The following is a 24,633-nucleotide window of genomic DNA, read 5'->3' as shown; positions in this document are numbered from 1 at the left end:
TAAGGGATGACATACTGGTTTGATTTTACACTCTTTTAGCAAGGACTGCAAAAGCATCTTTATAAGGTTTTCTTTAACCTTATTTCAATTCTCAAGTTTAGCCAAATCTCCAGTCTAAAAGGAATCTTCATTTTTTTGCCATGTTCCTCACTGTGTGCCAGTTCCACCTCCATTTCTTTGTTATGTGTTTAGGCCTTCCCAGTCTCGGTTAAGTAACTGTACACCCCTCTACTACTTCTGTGACAGTGGCATTCCAGGCAAAGACAACAGTATAACAATATCTACATTATCTTAAATCCTTCTTAGATACCCTCACAAGCCCTGCTTGTTCCTGAACTGTTGCCTTGCAGTTCTCAAGATCGGCAACTTCCCAGAAACATACTTTGGAACTTTGTTTAATTGCATCATTGATTTACTGGAGTTAATCCCAGTACAGCAAGTGGACCACAGGGTCCAGCTGCTTCACCTCCCGTCCATCCTGAAGCAGTGTGCTAAAAACACCGTTCTCTCTAATAATGGTAGACAAGAGTTTTCTCCAATTTACAAAAGGAAAAACAACCAACATTGAAATTCTTAACAGGAAGACTGATTTGTTCAAGCTTCTGTTTAAAAGACCAGTAGCTTTGAGTTTTGTAGCCATTTTTGCATGATCTTAACAGTTCGTGACATGCCATCTGCTTCCACAGCTTAGTTAGTCAACAAGACCCCTGCATGCAGGGACATGGAACAGTTGTCCAAATGCTGAAAGGAAACCTAGTTTTGTTAGGAATAGAAAAACACAACCTTGGCAGAAAATTGAACACTTAAAGACAAATGTGTCAACACTGGAAAAACTGTAGTCCTTAATGGTACTCCTACTTATTTTGTAAGAGTAATAACTGTTTATGTCAGTAAGAAAAAGGATTCTATGCAAAGGCATATATATGTCAAAGCAAGCATACTATACACAGCCTCCCAGACTTAAGAGTGAAGCAACCATAGTTGTAGAAAACCTGGGGGCAGGAAAAGATTGGCAGATGGCACGTTCCATAGTTAGTTAACCTGGAATTTATCTAGCAGCTTGAAGAATTATCCAGTCTGGAACACACTGTAGTTCATGTACAGCAACCCCCCTAGGATCCCTGCTTGGGAATGCAGCAGTGACCAGCTCCTTTGGCATTTGACCACTGGAGCAGCACACACACGACCTGACACAGTGCCAGCACCCAGGAGCCAGGGATCAGTGCTGCATCTAAGCACTGGCTGGGGGGAGGGAGCTGAGCAGCCAGGGTAGGAACTAGGACTGACTGTGAAGCACAAGGAAGCTATCTGATCCTTTGCATCTTTATGAAACAATGATAAATGTGGGCTATAAAGATGTACAGAACAATCCTCTCCAGATCTAACATCAGTGTCATCTGGACCACTTTACTAGTTCTTAACTCTCTTACCAGCAGGCTTTTGGTGGCTAGAATCTGTGGGCCATGAGCATGTGTTAGCTCTAAAGGAAGAGTCAGCCTTTCAGCAAAGAGCAAGGCCCACAGCAGGACAACATAGCAGGCATGGCCCTCCAGCCACCAGTGTGGAAGTGACAAGCTTCTCCTGCGTGCACCTACTGTCTGACACAAGTACTTGGGAAACTAGGGCCCCACCGCACTAGCTCTTAATGATGGCAATTTCAGGGAATACAAGAGGGCTCCTGCAAGAAAGAAAGGGATGTGTTGAGAGGTAAAAGCCATTCACAGAGGGATCACTGCTAAAGATTAGTGTCCATTCCACCCATTTCTCAGGTGCACACAAGAAAGTCTTGGTTCATTTTCACTAAACAAACTTGCTCCCATTTATGCAAAGTCAAGCCCAGCAGTTTACATTTCAAATTGCACTTGTGAAGCCCAGACTACTTTCCATTAAGTTAATCAAAGGCAGACTATTTTGTTTTCCAAGACAAGACAACCCACAAGGCCTGCGGCTATTCTAGTCCCACGTGGTATTTTTACATCCATTGCTGCATTCTTAATGGCATGAACAACGAACCACCTCTGGCTTCCTTTTGAAAAAGAAAACTTGCTCTCTCAACAGGAAGAAGCCCGTCTTGCTCACCCCACTTTTGTGAATCAGAGGCCAGAAGTGCACACCATCTTCCCACAAAACTTATTGGCTGCCTGAATAAATGCTCAGAAAGAAAGGCAGGAAGTAACAGGAAGGAGAACTTGCTGAGAAAGGAAACATCTAGAAATCACCAGTGTCACAGTAACTGGACACACTTGGCTCAGAGCAGAGCAACATTTTCTTGCTCCAGTCTGGAAACCTTTATATCCAAGAGTCCTGTTAGCATGATTCCTGACAAGCACAAAAGAAAGGTCTGACTGACCTGAGAGAACTTCCTTCCGCTGCAGGTGACATTGTTCTATTATGTACCTCAGTTATCATTATAAATAGAATAGAAATCTTATTTGTTAAAAAAAAAAGAAAAAAATTCCAAGTTGAAACAAATCTTTTCATCCACCATTCCGGCTTGGTCAGTACTGGCAAGGTGAAGTGGAACATGTGGCATGAGGAAATGGCAGCACTAAAACTTGAGACCTGATAGTTCAGGGAAGAAAAGTGCAAGCAATAAAAGTAAAGCCACCAAGAGGGAGGTTGGGTCCAGCCTTGCTACTCCCTCCATTTCTGCTCTGCTGCTATATTTCTCCTTCTTCATCCGAGCTCCCACTGCTGCTTCCACTGCTGCTGCTCCCACTCTCGCTGCTCTCTTCCTGCTGTGCCTGGCTGTGGGCTGCTGCTGCTGCTGCCGCCGCTGCCACTGCTGCTGCTGCCTCCTTCTCCTGCTGCTTCAGTGCAGCTGCTTTCTTTTCCTGCTCTGCGTGGCTTTTCATGTGAGCACTGCGGCTCTTCACCTTGTAGAAGACCCTGAGGAAGCACACACATACATTAGCATTGGCCTCTCCTACAGCCTCCTTCATTAATTCTCCAAAAGAGCTTCTGCTGCTCTAGCCCCAAAAGTTTGTGAGCTTCAGCACAGGAACTCAGGTTGGCACTGGCACAGAACATCTACAGCAAACAGCACTTCTGATTCTGTGTGTGCCAGCACTGGGTGGAATGCCAGCAGGACATCCCGAGCACCCTCAAATTGCTCACTTCATTTCTTAATATGTCTATTTCCTCTTACTTTTTCCTTCAACTCTTAAATGTTTAGAGAGGCAGTGCTAGTAATAAACATGGAGGTGAACAACAGCCGAATGCCACTCCTGAGCCTTGTCCACGCAGCCAGAAACACTTGAGCTTTTTCCTCCTGACTTCATACTTACGATCTATCTCTCCATCTTTCCTACTAACTATTTGGGTTTTGCACCAAATGCCACAAGAAAAGTTAAGACACCATTAAGAATCCTTGCTTGCTTCTCCTTTATCAGTGGCCAGGACCAAATCCCAGCTGCCTGACTTCTCACAGCACTCCCCTCTCCAACGCCACACGCTCCCTGAGGGCACAGAGACAGGGCACCTTGTCAAGGCCAGTTAAGTCCCAGCCAGAGCAGGAATCTGTCAACAGCTCTGATGGCATAATTAGACAGAATTTGCATTTTCTTGCCATCCCCTTGCTTGGTGCCTTTTTTAAATACAGGTTTCACCACTGGTATGACAAGACCACTGTTTTAAAAGTAAGCAATTTATGTAGGGAATTCAATTTTCTTGAAGCTTGTGAGTCTGTTGGCAACAAACCTACAAACCCTACTAGCACTGTCGTGTAAGGGAAGACAAATGTATCTTTTACGGACACAAAAGATAGGTGCAAGTTTAACCAGATGAACTGTGTGCCCATGGGCCTAATACCTGCTGTCATAACAATGGTAGTGTCTTGCATTTCTATGCCACTGTTCATGAGTAAGTCTACACCATGTTCTTAATAGGTGATTTAGCAAATATATAGAAATTACTTGTTCCAAAAAAAATGGCATTACAGAAGGGCAATACAGGAGCTGTTTGAAATCGCAGCTTAACACCAAATAGTGCACACAGTTGGAATGCAGGTGGTGTCTTATTCCATCTGAGTAAAAAACAGTCAGCAGGGGGTAGTTACCCAAGTAGTGGTATCTAAATATCAATATATGTAAAAAACCCTAATCTGTGAGTATTAGGGGGGTAACGGGTCATTAAAAGTATTGCCAGTGTCTCTGGCCTAAACAGGCAGAAGGAAAGCTCATCTGAGAATAAGCTTCTACAGGAGATGCACCACTGCAGTTCTGTTACTATTGCTGTATTGCTACGATGAAGTTTCTCTTACCTGCCACATTTTTTACATGGAAATGCATTTTCTGTGCTCTGAGTTTTACTGGTAGCATCTGATTTTATCTTCTGTTTCCGCCTCCTCCTCTGCACTGGAGCACCAATAGGCTTTCGAGGCTTCACTGTTGCCTCCCTTGGCTTCCTTCCAACTCTTCCTGTGACAGTGGCCTCCTGACTCCTCAGATTGGCATCATTGGCCTTTGGAGAGAAGGGGACAGTTAACGCAAACTGCAACTTAAACCCACCATCAAAAGGAAAACAATGTCTGAGCTCCTCTGCTTCATTTATTCCAAGGTTTTATTTAATGAGAAAGCCTTCAGCATATTTTCTGGACAGTTCTCATCATAGTCCTATGTGCACCAACCACAAAGAATTATATTGGTTCCCTCCCCCACACTCATCCCTGTTCTCCCACCACAGCACACAGTCTGGTTTGCTAGGAGTACTCTAAGCTACCTCAGCCCAGTCCCCTGCTCTGGGAGAAGTCAGAGGTGGAAACTTTTTACATGCGGAACTGTTCACCTGCTGTTTTCTAAACCAGTTGCAGAGTGAAGGTGGCATGGAAAGCACAACATGCACAATGCAGCACTTACTGTTACACCATCTTGTAGCGTCTGCTCATCTTTGAGAGGAACTGTGCTGCTCTTTCTGTTATCCAACCCTTCCTCTGCCTCCTCTTCCTCCTCCTCTTCTTCCTCCACATGCCCCTGTTCTTCACTATAGATGTCCCTTCTGGGAGGAAGAACACGTGCAAACCTATGGGAACTCTTCACCAGAAGATAAAGGAACTGTTAATTTCAGTGTTTGTAAGTACACATCCTTACGTGACACAGGACACGGGTTTGAGTCTGGACTCCTCCACACCGGCCAGACTGTTCTAGCTTTTGATTTTACCAACAAGTGAGACAACACAAATTCAGACTTCACACCACCACCCAAACATGAGAAAAATTAAGGAAACTACCTTGATGTCTACTTCAGCTTCATCTTTTATCGATTTCTCGTTAGCAGCATCAATGTCCCCAAAGATTAAGGTCCCATTCCGACCAATTTTCACCTGTTTCTTGTATGTGTAGTAGAATTCCACACACTGGGCCACCGTTTTGGTTTTTATCTGGTGTTTAAAACACATGAAAGTCCAGTCAATAACATGATTTTAAGAAGTCTCATAAATAATTACTAAAGGTCCAATAAATACACTGTATTTTTCTTTCCTCAGTAGTCTCCATTCCACCACAACAGCCATTCAAGCCTTCTTTTCTGTGTCATATTCATTTGTATGCCCCATCCATCCCACAGCCCGTCCCCCACTGCCACTGTTATTCACTGGCAACTACAGGACCAACTTTCCAAAGAAAAGATGGTCAGTGTAAAGGTGACAGAACCTGGCATTTTGTAAACTTAATGCACCTCTTCACCTCTGAAATGTTCCAATTGAGCTGTCAGGCTTGAGAGCAGCCTTTCAGTTTTACGGGGGAGCTTTATTTTCCAGCAGCGCTTCAGAGAATACCAAACCAAAAATGGCAAGGAAGCTTTGCAGCCCTTTCCCATTTTGGCCACATGCACTTCATACACATGGTGGTAGCCAACGATCAGCACAGACCTGTGATGGTCTACAAGTCCTCTGTCAGTGATCTTTCTAGAAGTTTTGGCATACATTCTTAGCTTCTGGGCTTTTGCAAGTTGAATGCCTTTTATATACAGCTCCTGCTGTGATTTGCAGTGATTTGCCCCCCACTGAAGTGTCATGCCTCATGAAAGTAGATGGGGGCAATCATTTTTACTATCATTGTCATAGTAAACTAGAAAGAGAGATCCTAAATGATTCATATATCATTCTTTGGTACCTTTCACCTGTAGCAAAGATGTGCTCCTATTTAGTTTTATAAGCAAGCTATTTAAGCTGAACCAGAACATTACCAGTGCTCTGCTCTGTAAATACACCCTGCAAAAGTGGTATCTGCAGTGTGAACTAATGGAACTAATGCAGGAAGTACAAGGATTAACTAAATAAGAACAGCAAACCAAACATTATTGTTCTAGCTTTCTAGTGAGATTTTGTGCTGTGCTGGATAGTAATATTTCTCTGTAATCTTCAATCCAGAACTTCATGCTTAATACTGAGGTTTCAGGAACTCCCTGCATTAAATGCTCAATAAACATGTAAAAATATATCAGGAATGTATTACTGCTGTCATTTAAAAAAAAAAGAAAAAACAACAAACAGGGCAGGAAAGTAACTTACAAGCTTTTGGACCAGGAAAAAGTCTTTCTTGTAGATTGCAATGCCTTTGTTGAAAAGTTTTTTTTCAGCAACTTTCCACTTGTCTGATCCTGTAGAAAGAAACAGTTGTAATGGAAGTCATTCCAGTTGATTACTCTTATACATGCTTTGCCTTCAAGACCAATACACACATGCAAAGGTGCAGTCTCTCATCACACCTAATCCAGCTTCACTGCAGACTACTGTTAACCGGTCCTCTACTGCTTCAGCCCTCCTCTCATCACTTGCCCTGTGTTAGATCTAGTACTTATCACCACAAAAATGTGTCAAGTAGATGAGCTAAGATAGTTTGCAACAAAAAAAAGCAGGGTGAATAGACACACTTCGTGGTGACCTGGTCATTAGATTCTATACAAGGGAGATGATGGGACAGGAGACCAGAGGTTCTCTTTCAGCAGCAATCCACTGTACTTGAAGATGCATTGTATCTCAAATATTCCTGCTATCCTAGCACCCTTGCCTCTAATAATAAACACATTCTGGAATTTCCTCCTGCCATACAGGTATTACTCAAATAAGTTTTCCCAATCATTACAGTAAGGGTGTGTGATAATGAAGAAATGTAACCTCTGTGCTTTGTAGTGTCAACTATTAGACATCTACTAGATGTCACTTTATATCAGGTCTTTCAGGTGGCTGGGGTCACTCTTAGATAACTGAAGTCAGTGTCAAACACCTGACTATTTTCTAACTGGGTGCAGTATTACAAAGGCAGTTCATGGCATTTAAATTCTGCAGAAACACTGACATGCATCAATAGTTGGCTGAGCTTTCTTCAGCAAGCTTGAAAACGCTTCCCATAAAACCCCCTTTGAACTGCACTCTAGAAACCTATGCCAACAAGGCCGTGGTTCTGAGGTTACCACAGCCTTTCTGTACGTACTATCTATCTTTCTCTGTGGCTTAGTGTAAGGGATCACATTCCCTTTTTCCCATAAAGGAAATCAGAACACACACATGCACATATTCTGAGAGATGCAGTGTTTCTTATGTTTTAAGTGTCATAATTTGCACAGGCAAAACTATTAGCAAGCCATCATTTGGTTTATCAGAGAGAAGAGTGATCTTTTCATCTTACTGTAACGTTCAAGAGTTCCCCAAAAGAGCATAAAAGGATAGAAAAATTGCTTTATGATAGACAGGCAGCACAGAGTTTTTCTGGCTAACAAACCTGTGTAGTGATAATCTGCCAAAGGGTGGGTAGGTGATCGTACTGGCCTCTGCAACAGCAGTTTGGTCAAAGCTCCCTAAGATAAAGACAAACAAAATAATTCACTTAAGGTCTGGAGTATTTAAATCAACGATCAGGCAACTGTTAATCCTCTCCTTTCTGGTAAGCTCACTGAAAGGAACCATAACACAGTTTAACATTTGGGACAGTTCAACATTTGGGACAACTTTAAAAATCACATTCTTGACTATCAAGACTGAGTTTTGGGTACCACAGGCAAGTGTAAGCTCTCAGCTCCAATTCATATCTCTGTGAACTGATGCTTTCCAATGCAACCACCACAGTACTGGGAGAGAGTTAATTCCATAGACAGAGACCATGCAGCAGTTTCTTCTCATTTACCGAAGGCCTCAGTTACATACCCACATCCCAGACTGCTGCCCTAAATGATGTCCGTCTGACACATTCAAGTCACTGTGATCTTATCTCACTTAACTAAGCAATACTTCAAAATAAAACACAGCAGTCATGTGACAAAGATTACAAAAAAAACCAAACCTCTCATGCTTTTTACTTTGCATTTAAACTAGAAGTGCTTTCAAAGTTAGCAGGAAGGAAGGAGTGGAGTCATGCTTCCATCAGCAGTTTAAACCAGCTAACAGTGAGCTCCTGCTCCTCCCTAATGCCAGCAACAGTATTCACAATGGTAGACTGGTTCTGGGGCCCTTACTAGCACAAACCTAACATGAACACACAGAAATTACTTTTTATTTGTCTTCTTCTCCAACACAGACCAATGCAGTCTCACAAGTGTCAGTGCTGGCACACTACAGGGGCAGAAAACAAGCAGCCAGGCAAGAACATGGGATATTGCTGATGACAGGGCTGATTTATACCAGGTCAAATCAATCATAGAGCTATAAAAGGATGACAACCCTGTGCCATATGCTATGCTCTGCTCTTTGATATTACCGCCCAGGGGTGTCAAAAGGCATTATGAAGGTGAATCATGTCTTACAACACCAATATAAAATCAGCAGCACAGCTGTTCCCTACAAGTGCAGGGAAGTTAAATGGACCTGCCAAAAGTAAGGGGAGCAAGACACTGCATTATGGCCTCGGTTTCAGCCCAGCCTCTTATTTTTCCTTCCAACATGGTCATCTTCTAAGAAGACAACATTTAAGATTCATTTAACAGTCTCGGCTCACTCACCCTGTCAGTCTATTTGTTAAAAAGCCAAACATGATGAAGTTGGAAACATGCAAGACAGTAAGTGAACATGGCATGATACATCAGGCAGAACCCACTTTAAGGACATCCAAGGGACACTAAACAGTGAGAATTAGGTGCACAGAAAGGAGTTTGCAAGGATTTCCCCTCAGGAATGACAGGTTACCTGGCCTTCATTAACATTCTCACCACATCAGGGTGAAAAGCTGGGAAGACTCACCAGAATGCTTCCCTTTGCTTCATGTAAGAAATGCAACGTCAGCTCCTGGTTGGTTCCAGCCCCAGGAAAAATGCTTGAACAGGCAGCAGCTAGCAGGTTTTCCACTGTTTCCACAGAGGTACCAAACAAATTCAGATAAGAAGATTAAAATGGAGTTTCCTACAGGATTCGCACAGTTAATTAGCTCTTTTGAAGCAGGGCTAGACATAACAGAAAATAAAGCTATTGGAGAAGTTGAATGTCCTTGCAAATTTATCTAGGTCAAATCTGGATGCCAGAACCACAAGGTCATGTGGCATTACTCTGCATTCAGCACTATTTACACATGGAGTTTCTTGCAAATCTCCTCTCTCCTACAATGCCTCCCCATCTCCCTTCACCTCAGAGACTTCCTGAATCTCCCCTTATATTTTAACTTCCTTTTCCCCATACCCTTTTTACTCTCTCATCAGAAAGGTCTCTTCTAAGTCTGCTCACTTCCTCTTCCCTTCAGGATTTATACACGCCAAAACCTATGCGCACCAAACAGCAGACAGCTGCCCAAGTCTGGCTACTAGGTTGCCACAGCTCCTGCTTCCTCATCCTGACTTCCACCTACAACTTGATTCTTCCAAAATGCTATTATATCTAGAACACCCCTTGAAAATACAGAAGTTGAGAGGATGTGGTTTTCAAATGTTAACAAAGACAACGAAGCTTCACTGAGCAAAAGGCTGCTCTTTGCCTGACTAGTAACAAATGGTTCAGTTTTACCTTAATTAATAAGATAAATCAAATTTATCTTAATTAATGGTCCAATTTTATCTTAATCTTAATTAAAAACCCAACCCTATTAACCTCCCCACCAACACCTGCAACCTGGTAAGTTTTACTCCTAAGACTGTGCTCAAGACTACTCAAACTTGTCTGCGACTGGGAGCTTTAAGAGACTTTTAATTATGCCTGCAGTAGATATGTGGTTACCCCTACAGCTACTGTGACAATCCAGTCCGATTTACCAGCCTTCCACATTCTTACCATTCTCTTGGGTGACTTTGTTGGTTTCCAGGTCACCCCACGGCTGCCACACCAGCTCTGCTTTATGTTCATCAGCTGCTGCCAGAGATCTGTCTTGGAGCAATGGGATTTCTGCTTGAAAGCGAGTTCCTACATTTATTCGCCTGCAGAAGAGGTAAGATGTAACAGTCAGCCCCACTTTACAATATCCAGAAAGTCTCCATCTCTGCTAGAAGCACTAATTATGAAATTGAAACACAGCAGGCTCTTGCATAAAACATGAACAGCTTTCAGGTGCTGCAGGTTACATTAATAAGTATGACTCAAAAGGTGAGAGGTTTTACATCCATTACCAGTTCCCATTGTCTTATCAACAATGGTTGAAATTGTATTTAAATTGGGATCCCCTAATAACTGCTCAAAGAACAGTTACTAGCTTTCAATAATCATCACTTTTTGAGAGGCTGTCACACAGACTTCTTTTATGGCAAGTTTGCTCTTCATGCCTAAGAGAAGCCTGTTTTAGTATTAATGTTTTGCCAGCCATAACTACAGAATTATAGCACTATTTATGTTGAAAAGGACTTCTGGAGACTATCTGGTCCAACTTGCCATTCAAAGCAGGATCAATCTCAAACTTTTGTCCTTCAGGATCTTGACACAAGCTAATATCTTCTAGAAACTATTTCTAATAATGGAAACAGAAAATATAAACCAATGAAAGTGGTATTGCTCATTCTGTATCAAAACTAAACCCCATTCTTTTAGCAGCAATCTCATACTTCTAGGGTCTGAATTAGCACAGAGATTTTTCACAACATGCAATCCACATGCTTTAAGAGAGCATCCACAGAGATTCTACTCTTTACTAGCAAACATGATTTTGTGCACAGAGATAGGTAAAAACCACCATTAAGACTGCTCTACCAGACTTGGAGGTCTAGAGGTCTATACCAATAGTGCAGCAAGCAGTGAGAGCACGGATATCATTTGTCATTACTCTACATCTCTTACTCTGTGGCAAAATACACTGAGACAGCAGTAGCTACACAAACTCAGAGTGAAGTAAGTCCAACGACAACTTTCTAAGTAATATAGCGTAATATAGCAGTAATATAGCAACTATGCATGCAATTCAGAGGTCCAGAAGCAAGAGTCCAAGCTAAGATAGTAAAAAGACCCTTCAGAAAACAAAAGATGCCAGAAAACCAAGATATTGGAGAACAGCTGCTGCTCAGACCACTCAGAATATAATGAAAATCTCATATTCTAAAATAAGATATCTATGCTTAATGTGCAAAAGCGTTCCTCTTTCAGGACTCAGTCAACTAGCACTATACTGGTAGCACTTGAAATAGTAAAGGACAGATAAATAAGCTCTTTTTTTGAGAGAGTAGTCAGGCAGCACCCACAAGATGATTAAACCCTGGAGTTGCTTCATTGGAAAGTCTTGGCTTGGTTCTCCCTCAGCATGAGGGAAAACACAATTACCAGAGAAAAAGCATGATCTAGCACAATAAGGAAGAGTAACAAAACCAGCTGAGAAATGCCAGCCTCTTCTGATCCTCTGCTGTTCTGAAATATCACTAAAAGACTTTGGTACCAAAAGGAAGGAAGAGGGTATCATTTTCTGTTGTGGAAGGGGAATAAGGGAAAACCTTCATTCTCTTTTTTCTGCTTAACACATCACTTTGGTAATTGCCTGTAAGCATCTGCATCATGAGATCTTGTAAGTAGGAAAAGCCTGCATTCAAAACAAATGGCTGACTTCTAACACACATAAAAAGATATTTTACAAACTATTTCTTTTGCATCTGTAGCAGATCCAGATCTACTCCCTCACACTTGAGGGGAATGGCTTACAATGCATGTGAACATAAATGAAGAGATACATTAGATAACTCCCCTACACACTTGTTCTGACTTCATCCACATGTTCAGCAGCAGCCTGGCATGGACGGGTTGGGATTCCCACTTGCACAAGCAGAATCTGCTGGATGCGCAGGCTGATGCTAACTTCCTTCCAGCAGGTGACACAGGAGGTTAATGTGGAGTCTTCTGCTTACTGTGATTAGTCTCCCTTATTGTTTTGGCCTGCAGTTTCACAGGGCAGGGAAAAGGTTATGGATTTTGATCCACCCTAGAAGGGATGACTGCTGCAAACTGACACACTGATGTCAGCTGGGAACAGATAAAAAGCCTGTTACTGCATTGGGAAATTTGGGAGATTTTGTGTCCTAAGACACAGGACTCCTCTGGCCTCACCTGAGAGAGGGAGAGAGGCAACTGTTGGAGTGAAAGAAGTGAGCTACATCAAAAGGCTATCAGAAGCTACTTTTAATATTAGAATATGGCATTCCTAAGATAGAAAAGCCCAAGAATTTGCCCTTGTACCTGCAATGCCTAAATAAAACCAGATTCCTACTGAAGAGTTCACCTGAGTAACCTGATCTAATTTGGCCTGCGCAAAGGAGGGGCTTAGACCAGATGACCTCCAGAAGTCCATTCAAGTTACGTTATTCCATGATCCCTTCACTAATGAAGCCTAGATTTCAGTATAGCAAAAGCTCTTGCCTGTAAGCACCAACAGTGTTCCTGGGATGCCCTGGTTTACAGCTGAGTGTGGTAGCATCCAGAATTGAGGCTGTGAATTGGGAAGGCAATTCAGAGCTGAGACACCACAGCTATACTTAAGGCTGGCTGAGGGGTGACTTCAAGACTTTGAAGCAACTGAACTAAAAAATCAGCAGGACACAAGGATCTGCAACATCAGCTGCCTGTTGTACTATTTCACAAAGAGAAAAACTAAGCTTCATTATCCCATTTCCTATTGCAAATCTCTGCAATGCAATGACCTTTCGAAAAGCATTAGCAAAAGGTCTTGCAAAGTATAAGCAATTAACACAATATCAGGTAATCACAAGCTATAGTCAATGGAGTCACCACTACAGATCAAATTAAATGTTTAAAGAAAAGCTTCTGGCCGTACTTCCTTTATAGAAGGTACGTCCACATAACTGGCTGCAACAGTGCTGCACAAGCTAGCTTTAGAGCAGCAAACTGATTACTTTGACAACAAGGAATGACAGCAGTTTGTTAATGTATCTTGGTTAAAAGTTAAGGCTATCTATGTGCATAAGCATCTGCTCAGTAAAACTGGTGACAGCAAGACAACTCTTTGTACATAACACCCTTTTGGCAACAGGAAACCAGTTTGTGTCACTAAATTACTATGGTTTGAAATTTCTGAAATCTGAAAAATGTCACACAAGACTAAAACTGCAGCTAACTTTATGTCATTAACTTCAGCAATTTAAACAAGACACAGCAGGAATGACAACTGCACCAGAGACAGGTCAAACATTAAGGTGGGGGTCAGGAGAGGAACGCACCAAAAAAATCTGTTCAAGAGGAGGTTCCCCTGGATTAGCGTGAAATGAACCACCAACAAGAAGATTAATTAAGCCATTTTCAAAACAGATTTAGACAACCCCAAAAGTGCTTGTCTCCATGAATGGGCTCAGTCTGGAAGGGATCTGCATAGGTGACAAGAACAACCTGGGTTCATTCAGTTATAACATCTGCTCAGGACAGCCTGTAGCCAAAACTCAGCTTCAAACAGGAAGGCAGAATGCAAGAAGGATGAGGGGAAAAAAAAAGCAGACAGCAAATGCTCCAGTTAAAACATAAGCCATTTTGGAAGTAAAAGCAGCCTGGTATTTATTTGGGGAGACTTTGAGTTAAATATCACAAATGTTACAGGATATGGTGCAGTTAGAGCAGAAATTCCTGACTGCAGAGTCAGCAATGCAGAGCCATGTGGATGTTTTTATGCTATATGGGTGTTTCCATGCCATGCATCTCCACATTTAGACTTCACAAGAGCTCATTAACCTAAATGTAATAATGAATCGGAACTACCTTGCTGTAGTTTTGTAGCACTGAACTTCAGCTGGTAATACTTCCAGGTGGTTTGCAAGGGCTATGCTATTCTGCTTTTTTGCTACTCTGCTCAGGTTTAGCCAGACTGGCACCACGTCTAAGCTTGTAACTCCAGCTTCAATATCCTCAAACTGTGTTCCCTATGCTGTTGAGTCCACATATGCCTGAACTTTCCCAGCACACAGCCAGCTAAAAAGACTAATGAGGCTTATTAGCTCAGGCCACAGACACTGTATGCAACTGGCTGTAGTGCTTTCAAGACTGAGCTACCCCAGCATGGAGCAAAGTCATGTTCACAGTTGCACTGCAGCTAATTCCCACCACAAGGATAACCTGCAATCTGAACAATCCACGAGAGCTAACTACATTTTTCCATACTAAGTTTTGGCCTCCCTCTAAAGAATCATTATCTCCTCACTCTAAACCTGTTTTAAGCAACAAAACAGGACAGATTAATGTTTAGCTAACCAATAATTTCACCCCAGAGCAGTAACAGAAAGCAGTTAACATCATCAAAATTATGAGGTGAATTTGCCCAAACAAACGTTATTTATCATGTCGAGTAATTTTTAAATAAAGGCAATTTTCAGTCACCAATATGAATAGCTTCAGTGTTTCTAAAACACCCATCAGCTGTACAGGGAGCAGCTTGAAGGTTCAGGAAGAAGAAAGGAAGCGCATTTACTACCAGGCTAAGAATCTACTGGGAACTTACGGTTCAATGCTGACCGGCGTGGCTTCCCCCACTACCGTAAGAACAGGAGGAGTAACTTCTGAACTGTCTGCAAGGAAAAGAAAAACTGCTCAGACAGCTCATCTTCGTACCTGAGATGCCCTTTTCACACAGCTTGTAAATCTAATCAGAGCTATCCATCTCTCAAAAAAGGTACCCATATGCTAAAGGGCTTTAAGATGACCAAGAACTTACCTTCCAGTCACCATCTACATCTTAACAGTCCCCTCAGTTCAAGCCAGGGAGAATCTTACTACAGAGGAACTGTCTTTTCCATTCCTAAGAACGTCAATAGGGGGTGTTGCAGATCACTTGTGAATGCATTTTAAGGTATGCCCCGATGAAAGCAACACTGCATTTCCTCCATCCTAGCTCCCCCAACCATCATGAAGAAGACACAGTTTCACATAACCACACTTCTTAAAGTCATGATCTTCCTCCTATTACTCCATAGTTCCTAATCACAAAATAGCCAAGAAAGGAAGGATAAAGTGGAACTTACTTGATCTAAGCAGAGTTCTGTGAGCACTTTTAGGAGTCATCGGAGGTGGAACAGAATGACCACTTGAAGAGAGGATAGCATTAAAATACAGCCCAGATCCTTCTCTGACTGGACTAAGAATTGGTGGGGGAGTGTAAGGAGGTAGCTCGAAGTTCCTATCAGAAGGATGATCTGCCAGACGGACAGGTGACCGTAAGTGGCTCTGATACGGAGTAATGTTAGAATAAACAGGTGGTGCAATGAAGGTGCCAGCTTTTGGTGGAATGAAGAGTGGCTCAGGTCGTGGCCTCTGCTTTGGTTTCCGGGCAAAGCCCTCTGCTTCATCCTTTGGAACAGCATCTTCATGCTATTAGAAAAAAATTACTTTCTTAGTTTCATTTTGAAACCTCAGGTCTTTTGCAAAACTGCAGTGAGATGACAACTTTCTTTCATGGCAACTCAAAGTCTGGCTAGGACAGTTGGAGGGTGTCTCAACAGTTAGCACAAAAGGAAAGAGGGAGGAAGATGATGGGGAATGGAATGGACACAGGAGTATTAGGTAGCAATACTAGCTCCGAGTGCTTATAAAGTTGTATTTTACAAAAACTACCTACATATCTTGTCCAACCTAGTGACCTCATGGTAGCTTTAAAAGAGGACACAAAAGTATAGTAGATCACCAGTACAGACACAGGCTAAACACAAAATGGTGATAAGAAATCTTCATTTTGGATTTTATTCAGATACAGAGATAAGTGCACTACTCACAGCTTATTATCATCTCTGTATGTAAGGAGAAAGCAGTCTTTATTCAGCCAATTTATTCTAGTGTTATTCACCATCTGGCTTTATCATTGTTTAATAGTGGTGCATGGCTAGGCTGTACTAGCATTAGCTGTAGGTAGGCCATGAAAAGCTGGTGATGTCCAAATATATGGCAATATTACAATGGCAAAAATCCACAGTCCCCAGACTATATCCATTCCAAGTTCAAGCCTTGAGATCAAACAACTTTAACAGAAAGGCTTAGGGATAAAAACTACATCGTTAAATCTACAGATCTGGGTCATCCTTGGTTTCTTACTCTATCCATACCTGATTTGAGGTTTCCATGTTAGTATTACGATTAGATCGCCTCCGAGTGACTATCACAGAAGGCTTGCGTTCACAAGGAGCTCGATCATTTGTTTGGCCTCTCTGAAGCTTTCCATCCTCAGACTTCTCTTTTCCAAGGTTCTGCAAGTCAATTTTTCTGACTGGCACAGACACGGGAATGATAAGAGGCACGAGGCTGTTATCCTCTCGGGCTCTTTTGGGAGCTGGTGAAGAACTGGCAAATTCCACCACACTTTTTGCAGCTGTAGGTCCTGGAGCTGCTATCAGCACACTCTTTTCTTCTGAAGTATCTGCTTCCTGAGAAAAAAAACAGATTCCTTAAAAGTTCTGCAGTACCTACATAATAGGTCAGAGAGTATCTCACTTTCAGTGTATATCAAGTTTCTCAATGCAACCTGCAAGCTGAAATGATTTAGAAAAGAATTATTTGAGGAAAAAGAATACTTGAGGATTGCTTGAAGTCTCAACTGCTAGAATACTTGTATACATCACCCTTCAGTCTCACTTCACTACCTGTGGTTTGACATTTTATTTTCCAGATGAACTTGTGCCCTGCCAAATAACTTCCAGCAAAGTTTCTTCAGTTTTAGTAATGATCAAAAGCTGCAGGTTATTAATTTCAAATATTGGACCTCTGTTCCAGGAAAGACTGAACCATGATAATCTTAATTAAATCTCTCATACAAAAAATGGAGCTAAGTTTTTGCTGCATTTTTTTTCTCATTTACATCACAGAAGCAACTTTCATTATTAAAACTGAAGCCTTTGAGGTTTGTTTGCGTGAGCCTGAAGGACTTTTCCTCAGCAGAATCAACAAGGCATACCTGCAAGCCAGCACTTTATGCACTGGTATTACAGCTTCCATGCTTCTGCTTTCTTTTACACTCATGGAAACCTCAGAAAACTGAGCTCCAAGGAGACGAGAATGAAGGATTAGTTACTGAATAAACACACAGTTACTGTAACACCAAATGGCTTCATGCACTGTTAGATCACTGATTTCTAGTCCTTCAAATGACTATCTACATGTTCATTCCATTCTTCATTCAAAAGCAGTTGCCAGCTCACTTAAAAGCTACATGTTAAAGTACAACTTTCCAAACGACCTGTTGTCTTCAGCCTTCTTAACCTCTGAAGAAGTGCAATCTACAAGCCATAGAAGATGCTCCTTTTGATGTTTCAGAGCTTCTCTCCAACTTAGAGCTCTGTTTGGAAAGCCTTTGGATAGAATTACTTATGCAAACTTACCAAAGCCACCATCTACTAAGGCATCTCTCTCTACCTGAACAGCTAAGTTTCATAGGTGGAAACCAAGGCACATTATCTCTCAGGTATGACAAAGAGGTCTCTTACCTGAACTTACAAAGTTTTGCAGAGATTTACTGAAGATCTCAAAAAAGAATCTATTGTGTGCCACTAAGAACATTAATCTTGATTTAAAAGCTAGCATAAGGAGGTTCTGTCAAGTATTCAGACACCACCACCACCACCCCCAGTCATTTCATTGTGGTCACAGATCATGAAAGCTGACTTCACTGATGAGAGAACATGCTCCAACTGGCCCAGGAAGAGTCAACCCATAATAGCTAGGACACTAGACTAAAGTCTGACTTTGATAGTATATTTATATTGAGGGAAGCACAACTGTGTTGTCACAAGATGTGTCAGTCAGAGCCTGGAGTTAGTGCTCTGGCTGCTCTCCAAGTAAGAGTCCTAGTATTTTCTGTTGCTTTTAAGATCAAAGAGTCCACTCTGAAGCACTAAGCCTTCAAAAAAACTAGGTGCCAAGCTTGAGCAAATAAAATCAATCATATCAAGAAGATTTAAGACTGCCTCCTTCCATAAAGTAAGACTAAGAGTACACAGAAAGGCTTATCCCATAAGTGACACTGCAGTTTATAAGTCTGACTGCTTCTTCACAAAGATTGGAGATATCTGCCCCACGCCACACAATGAAACATGCAACTGAAAAGTCACAACTGGCATCATCTGCCCCAGACTGCATTGCAGAAGGAATTAATGAGCCCTGAGAACCTCCCTTCACTCCAGGCTGCTGATACACACCTGTACGTTCCCATGAGACTACCGATTCTGAATTTGGAAGGCATTCATCATGCTGATGGGTATGTTACTAGGGACACCGCTACTCTAGACAGTAAGGGGCTCTTGTAAATTGTTGGAGCCTCCCTCCACCACTCTTGGAAAGAGAGACTATGGATGCCTTTTTAAACATACAAACAGGCTGGAATCAGATACATACTTTCACAAGTCCTGCCCATATGTGAAGAAGCAGCTCACATACAGCTTCATGCGGCTGTATGTAGGCCTCCATTCATCAGGGAAATTTATGCTGAGGTCTGAGGTCTCCTAGCAGTGAGTTCCACAGTGTTTTGCACCACTGGTTAGACCAGTGCATTCATAGCACATTCTTTAGACCATTGCCTAGTGTAGCTGTTTCTAGTGCAAGCATTCCAACATACTTTCTGGGTGTCTGAGAGAATAACAGCAATCAAACAAGTAATGGCAATATGAATGTGTGAACAAGCACCAAGTCTGACTGATCTGCAAACTTCAGATACTTCCTGTGCGCAGGTCAAGAAACATGAACTAATTTCCTGACTACAAGCGGGAAATTCTGGCAGCAAGTCACACAAAAGATTTCTCTGGCTCTATGATCAGTTAATCATGCTCCTTTCAATTTCCAAGACTGGGAGGCAACCAGCAAAGGACTCTCTTCCTTAATGATGGGAAAGATGATCCCTTCAAGAGAAGAAGGAGGAGAGCTAAACAGTAGCAGAGATAAGAGAGAAGGCACCACTGGGAACTTAATCTAAATAGTTGAGACATCCTTAAAGACGCTGTGGTCCACGCTAGAGCTTTTTTTGTTCATGAAAGATGGCACATACCTAATTTTACTAAGAGGGGACATGACCGATATTGGAATTAAGCTATTTGTTTCAGATCCCTAAATAGTTTCTCAACTGTTTGATTACACTCAGAGGTAAGCAGAAAGAAGTCACCAAACAAAGGATAGGACAATCCCTTGTAGAACTGCCGGGGATTTTCAGCTAGCTCAGCATCTCTCTTGCAGAAACCAAGGCAACTTGTTGCACTTCTATTTAGACTCTTGCATAAGGGATGAACTAGTGATCTGGAGTCCTCCAAGACATCCACAGAAACTCATCAGTCATTCTGGCATGGATCCTGTTTATCCCTCAAGTGGTTTCTAAACAAATTTAGAATTCACAGACAAAACCCAAATGGGACAGCTAGAAGAAGTGCTCCAAGGCCACTGCTGTGATCAGACAAGAAACCACACCAGCCTTTTCAAAACACTTGCCCACACAGCACCTTCTGACAGCATTCTGCATCACCTTGCTAACAGTAAAAGCAGCTTCTCTCTGCAGTCAAACAGAAGGGTGCCCATGAATGAAGGTGAGTCCAGAACTGGATATTCCTCCTCCTCCCCCACTCTACCCCTCCCTTTATGTGTGTGGCAGCTGATGCCCTGCCCTGTGCCAGGGGAAAGAGGCCAAAAAACCCTCTTTCTCCCTTCCATAAAGTATTTAAATCCAGACACCCTTTGAACACCATTTTAGATCTGAGAAGAGTTTTCTGCATTATCAGAGAAAAACTACACCATGTTTATACATATAACATTTTGTGTGAAATGAAGCCATAAAACCAAGAGCTGGAAATCTGCTGCAGAGACATAAGCAGCAGTAAGTTTGCACCACCTGAAAAAGGCAGGCACAGTACAATGGGCAGCTCAGGTGCAAAGCATCAGTTGTGACACTACATGTAGACATATAGTGCTGTCCAAAAGACTGTTTTTGCATAAAGTACACACACCGACACTGGAACATTCAAACAACTGGTTCAAATTATGAATGCATTGTCTGTCATTAATAATTTAACCCTATGGCTGCCTTACATGTTCTTCACAAAACCTATGCTAGAGGTGGCTTCTAGGTTGTTTGTAACAGAAAGACACTGATAAAGAGAAGCAGACCACTCTCCTCCAGTAAACGTTTTCTTTTTCTCCCTTACATGTCAGCCACCCCTCAAGCATGTAAAATCCATTAGACCTCAGGTAAGAATTTTATCATCTCTCAAAACATCTTCCTGAAAGCCTGAAGAGACTGAAACATAAAGAGCTCTTCTGCTAGTGCCATCACGGAAGCAAACAAGCTGCTTGCGTAACTGCAAAGAACAAAAGAGCATCTGTCAAAACACTTTTCTGTTTGGTCTTTACATTATGAATCAAGCTGCAAGCAGACATGCCTTCCAAAGGCCAATTTCTTGCTTCACCTCTCAGGGCCTTTTCCTAGATGCTCTATTTAGTTTCTTGCCATTCTGTGGGCAATCAGACTGCAATGTGAATTACAGGCCTTCCTGGAGTGCCCAGGAGAGTATGAGTAAATTGCTCATGCTGCTAACTACTACTAGTTTTCTATCAAATCTGCTTGCTCAACGGGAGTTAGAGAAAAAAGGATTGAAGACAGCATCAACAGTCACTTGTGCAAGAGATGGACTAGGCTATGGATATTTGCCTCATTGTTTCGTAGGTCAGTTTTTTCACTCAAAAATCACGTCCCTCTAAAGAAGGGATTGGAAAAAATGGCCACAAATGGACTAGGAAAAAAATGATGACAAGAACAAGAGAGGGAATAAAATTCCTTTCCCTTTGTTGACTGACTGGGCAGCAACTCAAGTGAAAAAACTATAGGTAAAAAGCATGCTCATGGTCTAACACCCATACTTCATCAGCCTCTGGCAACAATGCTCCCAAAGAAAAGTGTATCTTTCTCCTCCTAGGAGACACTCAATAAAAGATAAAAGAAAAACCACAACATAAAAAGAAAACATCAAAACCCCTCCACCCAAGTCAAAAAATCCACCACTTCTCTCCTCCTAATTATCAGTCTAATTAATTTTGAACTTTGTCATTTGCCACATGGAATACATACTGTACAGTTCAGACTGATGGGACACCAAAAGTATAAGAGTAGTGAATTAACTTACCAGCCAGCACTAAGCTTCTTCTCCACCTAGCCCTACAGAAGGTCTACAGGCAGCCTTTGTCCTCAGGTTACCAATCTATATTATTCGCTGCAGGTCATTCTCAAATAAGATACCATAGACAGACCTTTATCACTCCTGGTACAACTTCATCCAAGTGCGGCTTCTTCAGGCTTTTAGTATTTGCAAAATATTGAACACAAATTGCACTATGTAATTTTTAAATAGCACAGTTTAGAACCACTTCAACTGTTAAAACTGTAACACTGGCAGGTAAACAGCAGTCTTTTAACATAAAAGGAAGAGAATGTTAATTGGTAAAAAGACACCAAGTGAACTGCACATACTCCAAAAACTTTTACTCTCAAATCCTGATCAGCTTGAGGCCTAAGCTGAAAACATTCATTTCTGAAGCTCTGGGCTAGAATCACATTCAGTATTAGTGAAATAAAACTGCCCTTAGGTGGTTTCACTGCACTAGATCTCTGCTGTCCCGCATCTACGAATTACAGTAGTTGAACTTACATACCAGCACTCCAGAGCTGCCCTTGCTGCACCACAACACTTCCTGCATCAAGATACTACCCTATCCTGCCTACACACCTAAATTGCTTTTATTTCATCTCTATTTTGTACTCTAAACCATACTATATTAGTAAGAACGCACACCTTACCTTTACATTCTGAAGAGAAGCCAGCTCAACAGCTTTTTGAGCCAAAGTTAGCAAATTGGCTTCTTGAGAAACACGCCGTCGCCGTCGCGTACTCTGGATGACACCACCTCTGACACCCTGAAAATCATTAGTTCTCTGAGTATTTTCTTCAGCTGCTGCTGCCTGTTTCTCTCCATCTCTACCATTCTGGGCTGTGGTTTGCCTGTCTGTTTCCATCTGGCACAGCTCACTATTGACCAGGACATCCTTCTGCCCCAGATCCAGTCTCTTGGGGTGCAAATAGTTGCTTTTGTTGTGGGCCAGTGATTCAGGTGGCTGCTGTAATGGGACCTCTTGCTGATGTGTTTGCCAGTGATGCAGAAATAAATTGCTAGGTTGTTCTTCTGACTGCTTGGAAGCCAACACTTCTCCTGCAGAGGTCAGCAGGACACCTTCTTTGGAGAGTCGCCGTGACCTTCTTGGAAAGGGAATCTGGGTCTGAGGTAGCACAGTCTGTTGGTTCTGCTCTGTTAGAGCCTTGAATAGCTCCTGGTTCCTCTCTGTTTGCTGAAACTGGTGTGCCATCATGTGATGCTGAGGTGCTGCAGCTGCCACATGAGGCTGTGCTATGGAAGCAGTCTGCTGCAGGCTGAAGGCTTGTGCGGCAGCCTGTTGCTGCTGCTGTTGAGGATAAAAATTTTCAAACAGTTGTAGTTGGGGAAGAGCTTGCTGTTTTTGCTGAGCAGTAAATGCTGGACTGGAAGAAGCTGGGGCTTCTTGAAAGACGTGTAACAATTCAGGAAGACCTTGCTTTTGGCCTTGGTGACCAAACGCAAGTTGGAAAGGCTGTAACGGCAGACTCTGATTCTGCTGCTGCTGTTTCTGCATCTGATGAAAAGAATTCATTTGAGCTTGCTGCCTAACTAGGGCTTGCTGTTCCAGCTGAGCCTTCTGGGACATCATCTGCTGGACGGCATCTCCATACAAGTCCAGCTGTGACACAAACACGCCTTTCTCTTGATTTCTTTTAAGGGCTTCTGCATGGCCATAGAAGCCTGGGGCACCAGCATTGGAGTGGGGTCCTTTTGGGTTGCCTCCAAAAACCATACCATGGTTCCACATCGAAGGAGGAGATTGCCAGTGGCTGTCACCCCTCTCTGGCAACCGATTTCCCATTAGGGAATTCTGCCATTTAACAGCTGTTACTGCCTGGGGCATCATCATTGATTCTCCCCTATCTTGATTGTAAACAGAGTTCATCAAAGCAACATTGTTGGGGGCACTTGTTAATCCTCCTGCATGAGGAATCTCCATAGTTTGAGAGACCGGTATATTCCCTCCATGGCCATAGTACTGACCTTCCTTCAGCGGCTGCTGAGGTTCTTTTGATGACACAGCTATTTCCTGCTCATTAAAATAGGCAATTCGTTTCCCAGTCCTTTTGCTTGAAGACTTTTGCTGAGCCTGAAGATTCATGGTTCAGTCTATTCTCCCAGCTGCACACACTGTATTTACAATCCACCCATCCCTGAGGTGGGGGGAGGAAAGGCACAGAAGTCTCTCTTTTCCATTCAGTTTTAGTAATAAAGGGCAGGAAAGCAGTCCAGAGGAAAGTGCCTCACTTCCTTTTTCTTCACGTGTTTCTCTCACTTCTTTTCACTCTTATGCTTTGTGGTTCAGAGGCCAATAGGGTCCACTTAGTTACAGGTCCTGAAACAGAGAAGCAATTCCAATGAATCATCAAGACATAACCAGCATATAAACACGATAAGCTACAATGTGTCTGTCCCATTTCCCATGACAATGAAGATCAGGATGATACGTGTAAGAAATAACAGATCTGACCTACTAAATATTAAAACAAAACAACTTGGTTTTACCAAACAGATATCACACTGTATTTGTATGATGCAACTCCTAACTGCACACAGACTTCTGACTCATCACTCAAGCTCATCCTGAAGGTTTTTCTCTCACCCCCCCTCTCATTTGTCCGATTACTTCTGTGTCATTCTGTAGCCAGAATAATCTGGTTTTAATCTGAACTCAAAAACACAAACCAAAAGAACCCTCATGACCGGCCAAAAGAAAAATAACATGTCAGGCCACATTTCCCAAAGACATTTAAAATGCACACATGCACATGAATGAAGCCAAACATGCAACAAGATGCTGGATTTGGTGTTTTGAAGGAAAGGATCAGGTGGCAGACCATCATTCACCCCCCACCCCCAATCATAACAGTTGCTCTGCAATTAAGAGCTGTCTACCAAGCACCCGAGCACTGAAGATGAGGTCTGGCTCAAGCTGTTGCCCTCTCAGATGCTTCCTTCAACAGCTGAAAGCAACTGCGCCTGCTCAGGTCACACTCATGGGAAAAGTAGCTCAGGCAGATTGTTACAGCTGCTCTCAGACACCAGCAAGTATCTGCTAGTGCACAGCTACAAACGTAACAGGAGAAAGCCTTTCTGAACATGCAGTCTAGGACAATGCTACCCTCTCCTCTTCCACTGAGGACAGC

General features: G+C 42.4%; 1 protein-coding gene across 1 annotated transcript; it reads right to left on the bottom strand.

Annotated features, from left to right (window-relative positions):
* Nucleotides 1-411: 411 nt before the first annotated feature.
* MIDEAS (mitotic deacetylase associated SANT domain protein) lies at nucleotides 412-23,841 on the bottom strand. The gene is made up of 12 exons (XM_061462400.1): nucleotides 22,134-23,841; nucleotides 16,417-16,734; nucleotides 15,343-15,688; nucleotides 14,823-14,889; nucleotides 10,187-10,329; nucleotides 9,170-9,273; nucleotides 7,719-7,794; nucleotides 6,509-6,597; nucleotides 5,228-5,377; nucleotides 4,857-5,030; nucleotides 4,262-4,461; nucleotides 412-2,889 (listed from the first exon to the last, which is right to left on the bottom strand). The coding sequence occupies exons 1-12, from the start codon at nucleotides 23,586-23,588 to the stop codon at nucleotides 2,661-2,663; spliced, it is 3,351 nt and encodes a 1,116-aa protein (XP_061318384.1). The 5' UTR covers nucleotides 23,589-23,841; the 3' UTR covers nucleotides 412-2,660.
* Between the last annotated feature and the right edge of the window lie 792 nt (nucleotides 23,842-24,633).

Source organism: Pezoporus flaviventris, unplaced genomic scaffold, assembly GCF_033815535.1.
Source record: "Pezoporus flaviventris isolate CSIRO_AGI_PZ_B2104156 unplaced genomic scaffold, CSIRO_AGI_Pfla_v1 ptg000035l, whole genome shotgun sequence".
Classification (NCBI taxonomy): domain Eukaryota; kingdom Metazoa; phylum Chordata; class Aves; order Psittaciformes; family Psittacidae; genus Pezoporus; species Pezoporus flaviventris.
This window is presented reverse-complemented; position numbering and strand designations above follow the sequence as displayed.

Coding starts and splice junctions, on each gene's coding strand:
- MIDEAS (XM_061462400.1), bottom strand. CDS start 23,588: ATGAATCTTCAGGCTCAGCAAAAGTCTTCAAGCAAAAGGACTGGGAAA. Junction 15,689..16,416: donor ACATGGAAACCTCAAATCAG/GTATGGATAGAG, acceptor TTTTTCTAATAG/CATGAAGATGCTGTTCCAAA. Junction 6,598..7,718: donor GGCAGATTATCACTACACAG/GTTTGTTAGCCA, acceptor TTCTTTCTACAG/GATCAGACAAGTGGAAAGTT.